This window comes from Dryas octopetala, chromosome 7 (assembly GCF_963921425.1).
Source record: "Dryas octopetala chromosome 7, drDryOcto1.1, whole genome shotgun sequence".
Lineage (NCBI taxonomy): Eukaryota > Viridiplantae > Streptophyta > Magnoliopsida > Rosales > Rosaceae > Dryas > Dryas octopetala.
In genome coordinates, this window is record NC_141372.1 from 15,479,058 (window position 1) to 15,484,418 (window position 5,361).

At 35.1% G+C, this 5,361-nt stretch overlaps 1 protein-coding gene across 1 annotated transcript; it reads right to left on the bottom strand.

The window, feature by feature from the left end:
* Nucleotides 1–2,341: 2,341 nt before the first annotated feature.
* LOC147280033 (F-box protein At1g10780-like) lies at nucleotides 2,342–5,122 on the bottom strand. Its single transcript, XM_086251932.1, has 4 exons — nucleotides 4,928–5,122; nucleotides 3,341–4,092; nucleotides 2,805–3,085; nucleotides 2,342–2,716 (listed from the first exon to the last, which is right to left on the bottom strand). The coding sequence occupies exons 2-4, from the start codon at nucleotides 4,089–4,091 to the stop codon at nucleotides 2,480–2,482; spliced, it is 1,269 nt and encodes a 422-aa protein (XP_086108058.1). The 5' UTR covers nucleotide 4,092; nucleotides 4,928–5,122; the 3' UTR covers nucleotides 2,342–2,479.
* Nucleotides 5,123–5,361: the final 239 nt, after the last annotated feature.

A 5,361-nucleotide genomic window follows, 5' to 3' on the forward strand; every position in this document is an offset into this window, starting at 1 on the left:
TCACCCATATTCTCTCTAAAATTTTACTGTTACTCTCATTGTTCTGGTATCATTTTACATTTTTACAACACATACATAAATCTAGAGAGACTTTTAATTAAAAATGAACCACTAACATATAGTCACACTCAAACAAGAAGCAAATGAGACTAAAAGAGGTTGGTAAATTTAGTAATATATCACAACACCGTAAGTCAAAGATAAATCAAGCTTCAACTTAACTGCATAAATTCCATTTAAAAAATGTCAGCCTCTTCTATTATGAATGCTCATAAAATTACCCAAAATTAGTCACTAAGACACTGCATGAAAGTTCATGCTAATAAAAGGCCAGGGCATGTATGGAACTTTTGAATTTAATTTTTTTTACATTGCAACGAAGCTCATTATTGTTCTTCATTTTGAAGCATGGAAACACATGCATAAGCTCAATACTATAAATATATATATATATATGTATATAGAGCAAAGCTAATATCCCGACTAGCAGTGTTCCACTAAGCTTCTCTTAATCTCTGTATGACAAAAATATGCCCATTTGCTAGGGAAGCAAAGGGAATATGTATCTGCTACCTATATGCTTCAAAGTACCATACGACAATGAATTTAAAGGAATAGGATATCTTCAAATAGAGGCAAAGAGACATTTTATCTATACAGATCGAGTTTGCGCATTAATTTTTTTTTTATTCTACACATTTTAGGAAAATCACAACACATCATTGCAGCATCAAAATCCAAAATAGCTTATGTTAAACATTGTTGCAAAGTTACAAAACCAAATAAGACTACGTAATGTACATTGGAGAATTTGAACCGTTGTTGTACAACCACGAGCAAAGAAGGCCGCTTGATATTGCCTGGGAAGCAGGCTACTATGCATAATACTTTGAGCAAGTCATAGTTGAGGAATTTTACAACTGCAGATTACTAGTAAATGGAAACCCTTTTAGGAGGGCTCTCAAGGCAATAAATTTTAACGAGGGGTGGCTCAAAGAGAAAGAATTATTATGTATAACCATAACACAGACACATAGTGTAACCAATCCACGTATTATAATATGGGTGGACTACGTGTTTATACTTGTATTTATGCATAATAATTACTCATCAAAGAGAACGCAATGGAAGGAGTTGAAATGTTATTTGAGACAAAAGGGTGTGAGTTCATGGCAGGTTTTGCCCAAAAAATATAAAGGTCTGTTGGTGCCTGATGGCTGATGCAAATTAAACCTGCAGATTTGTTGGATGTGCATGACTGTTTGCAGTTAATCTGGCTTTTAGAATTTTAGTTGGAAGGAATCAAGGAGACGCAAAAGAGGTAGTTGATATGGTTAATGAAAAGACTGATAGAGTCATAACCTGATGCATAGAATTGGCAGTTTCAGAATTACCTTCTTACTTTGATAATAATAATAATAATATATTTTCTTTTAGGAAAAAGAAAAAAGAAAAAAGGGAAGCCTTTGTTCATGAGGCAAATAGCTTTGCACTTTGTACTTTGTGATTACTCCAAATGAAGCATTTCTATCACTTAAAAAGAAAAATTCACAACTGGAGCTCAATAGAATAAAGGTAAAATTTTCTGGCCAAAATAAAATTTGCAACATAAAGGTAAAAAATTTTCAAAATTGGCCTAAAATGAGATAGTTGCAAAAGTAGAAAGGACAGGAAGACACCCACTTGGCAGAAATTGGTACAAATGAGGAAAAGATTGTAGTTTTCCTTTAAAATTATGCAACAGCATAACATAAAATATAAAGGCATTATAGGAAATGCACAAATGAACTGCTATAAGAATTTATAAGAACTTGTGTTGAGGAGATGATAATGCCTTCAAAATCAGACAAAAGTTTGTAGCCGTATCTCATCACTCAATGGCGGCTACTGAGAGACCTGGACCTTTTTTTTTTTTGGTCAAAGAGACCTGGACCTTAGACTTGGGCAAATGAGAATTATGGACTTTAAACTAAAATCAACCTTTACTCCTCTCCCATTAAGTTAAGACTTGGGCAAATGAGAATTATCCAACTGCAAGAAAGAATTTTCCAATTTCCATGCTACCTCTAAAAGCATAGATGCCTTACAGTGATTTTTACCTTATAATTCATCCTTTGAATGGAACTAAGAGTTCCTCCATCAAAGAATCAATTTACAAACCAATTACAATTATCAGTGTAATACAATTTAGTTGTGCATTGCATGCATGCATTTTCTAGGGCAGAATTAGTTGCATTCAACTTCCCAACACAGAAAGTTAGGTTCATAACTTATGAGAAACTATAGTGCATACCATGCAAAGCAGATTAGGGACAACAAAATCATAACCAAAGCTGGCAACTTATTTAATCTGAATTTTGAATTCATTCGGCAAACAATTATCATAGTTTCAACCAAATTATCAGTCAAGCTGTAATCAGAGAATAAAAGGAAAGATGTGAGTTAAAAAGGAAAAATGAGGAAGTGTCCCAAGTAAGCTTTATTCTATTCTAACTATCTTGCGGTTCATGTATCTAAACCTGCAAATCTCATCAAAGAAATCATCTGCACTGCTATGACTGCTCTTCATCTGAAGAATCTTTATTACCATTGCCTTTAGAGTCTTCCCATACTTCAACAAGGACTCTAGAGTGCTCATTTTCTGTTCAGCATTCAGTGGTGATCTCACTGTGATCGCCACTTCCTCCAGACACGGGATTACAAATCCTGAATCAACCTGAGAAAAATAGAAATACAAAGTCAATTATACCTTGAAGATTGACCTGGAACTGAAATACTAGAATTACAAAAACGTATCTACTCACATTTTTCAGACTGTTCTTCTGACAAAGAGCAGCAAACATGGCTCCATGGATATCAAACTTTTGTAGCTTGGGATGGTTATTGAAAAAATCAACAAAGTCAACCTCCGGAAAGGGTTGAAGAGTCTCAAAATCCCCTGTGAATTCCACCTTCATAAAAAGGTGCTTCACTTCACTTGCCCAATGAAGCATATTTCTTATTGCATCCCAACACCACTGAACACCCCTAATGGATAAGAACTCCAGAGCCACAAGTTTCTCAAAATCAACCATGTAAACTCTCCCTAAAACCATACCAGAAAACACAAAGATGAATGAGTCACTATTATAATTCACAGCATCAGGAAATGGTCTTTTGGCCAAAAACAAGAAAAAATAAAATGCACCCAATATACCAGAAAACACAAAGATGAATGAGTCACTATTATAATTCACAGCATCAGGGAATGGTCTTTTGGCCGAAAACAAGAAAAAATAAAATGCACCCAATATAGTAGATATTTGAAGTCATCAAAGTTAACCTTGTAACAAATTGTTACCTGCATTATTGGCAATTGAAAGATTCCGCAAATACTTTGTCTTGCGAACCCGAATCCAACTACAGCCTTGCACCTCAAGGACTTCAATTTTTGGGCACTCCATAGAAAATGAGCAGTTTCCCAAGCCATAAAAGTCAAGCTTACACTGCTCCAAATGAGGTAACTCAATTGAAACTGATCTCACTCCTTCACAACCGAGCAGCAACAAATTGGTCAGATTCGGACAGGCCAGAAGCACAGTTGATAACGCAGGATCCTCCAACCTTGCACCAACAATTTCAAGGTTACAGAGTTTCTGGAAGACGTCCCACTCGGGCGAATGGGTCATTAAAACTCCCCAAAGTTTTAAAGACTCCAAATTTTTTGCAGCAGCTAAGCAATCTAATTTTGAAGGGCTCTCGTGGCAGGCCTGATGTTGAGCAAGATTGTCCATTCGGAGCTCAAGATACCTAAGAGAGGGACCTATGAGTGTTAACCATGAAGCAAGGCCAGCACCTGAGAATGGGCTATACACAATAAGATCTTCTAATCTTTCAATCACAGAAATCATCCTCAATACAATGTCATCAGGAGATTCAGGACTGTCCCTTCCTGTATGGTTATCAAAGGAGTTTCTAGGGAAGAAAAGGCTCCTTATATAAGGCATTGAGTCCTTCCACCGCTTGGATACACAATTACAAACTGCCACATCTCGAGCGTTTTTCATAGACGACAATATGTATTGAACAACAGCATCAGGGAGAGAGTCCATTCTGTGAGCACAACAATGGAACAGGTAGCAGACTTAGCAAGATTTAAAAACTAGACTAAAAATGTTGACAAAAATTAGCAGAATTACACAATTACTAAGGTTTCAGAAAGAAACAAGATTGGTTAAGATTAGTTAGATATTATGATTATATGAAATTTAAGCTATCTAAGACCACTTTTGAGGTTTGTTACAGGAAATCTAAGCTATGTAAGACTACTCTTGAGGTTTGTTATTTGTGCTGAGCATCCACTAATTCCCCTCGTCTTACAAATCTACAAATGAAATGTGTTTGTTTAAAGTTTCTGAGATGAAATGGGAGATAAAAAAGAAACCCAGAAATACTAAGATTAGAATTGTCATTCTTAGGGACCCAATAAAACAAATAGGATATTCAACACAGGTTAATATTGGAAATGGAAAATCTGATAAGAAAAAAAAAATATATATATATATTTATTTATTGAGAATGATGTTTGTGAGACTTATAGCTGAAACGAAATGAAGATAACAAGAAAATTAGGAAAAAGACCAAATGGGAAATTAGAAATTTCATCGCTTAGGCAGATGTGATTAAGCTTTTGTTTGAATTTACATGAACCCAGATGGAGAAGGAGGATTTAGAGCAATTTGGCATGAACCCAAATGTGAAAATCCCAGAAAAGATTCTCATGTGCTTAACAAAAGGAAACCCATTCAAGAATTAGCTACAAAATACCAATATCAGTGGCAATGCTAGATAGAAGCTCTAGTAAATCTGTGATGCAAATGAAGCAGTACCACACAAGAATCAAAAGAGAGAAGAGGAACGCAGAGAGAGAGAGAGAGAGGGAGCTTACAGTTAGAAATTTGAATGTGATAGCCTTCGTCAAATTAAATAATGATAATGAAATAAAAAATAGAAATGTGCAATGGATCTGAGAGCCTTTGTCAATTGTCACTGGCTCGCTCTCACAGCCTCAAAGCCTCAAAGCCTCTCTTGGTGTTTCTGAACGAACCATATATATCCACACTCCACACAGAGCGAGAGAGTCTTCGTGGGGAGGCGCGCTTGTTAACGTTTTTTATTCTGTTTTTAGTTTTAAACTGGCAACAAAATTTCAGACAACAAAAAATACTTGAAACAATTGTTTTCAAAAATCAATTTTTAAAAACATTTTCAACTTATAATTGTATTTCTTATTCAAAGAATAAAATTTTGGGTTTCGATAAAATTTCGATGAAAATTTCGACGGAAATTTCGAAGGTTTTTAAATTTCGACAAAAATTAGAT

Coding starts and splice junctions, on each gene's coding strand:
- LOC147280033 (XM_086251932.1), bottom strand. CDS start 4,091: ATGGACTCTCTCCCTGATGCTGTTGTTCAATACATATTGTCGTCTATG. Junction 3,086..3,340: donor TTCAATTGCCAATAATGCAG/GTAACAATTTGT, acceptor GTATGGTTTTAG/GGAGAGTTTACATGGTTGAT. Junction 2,717..2,804: donor AGAAGAACAGTCTGAAAAAT/GTGAGTAGATAC, acceptor TATTTTTCTCAG/GTTGATTCAGGATTTGTAAT.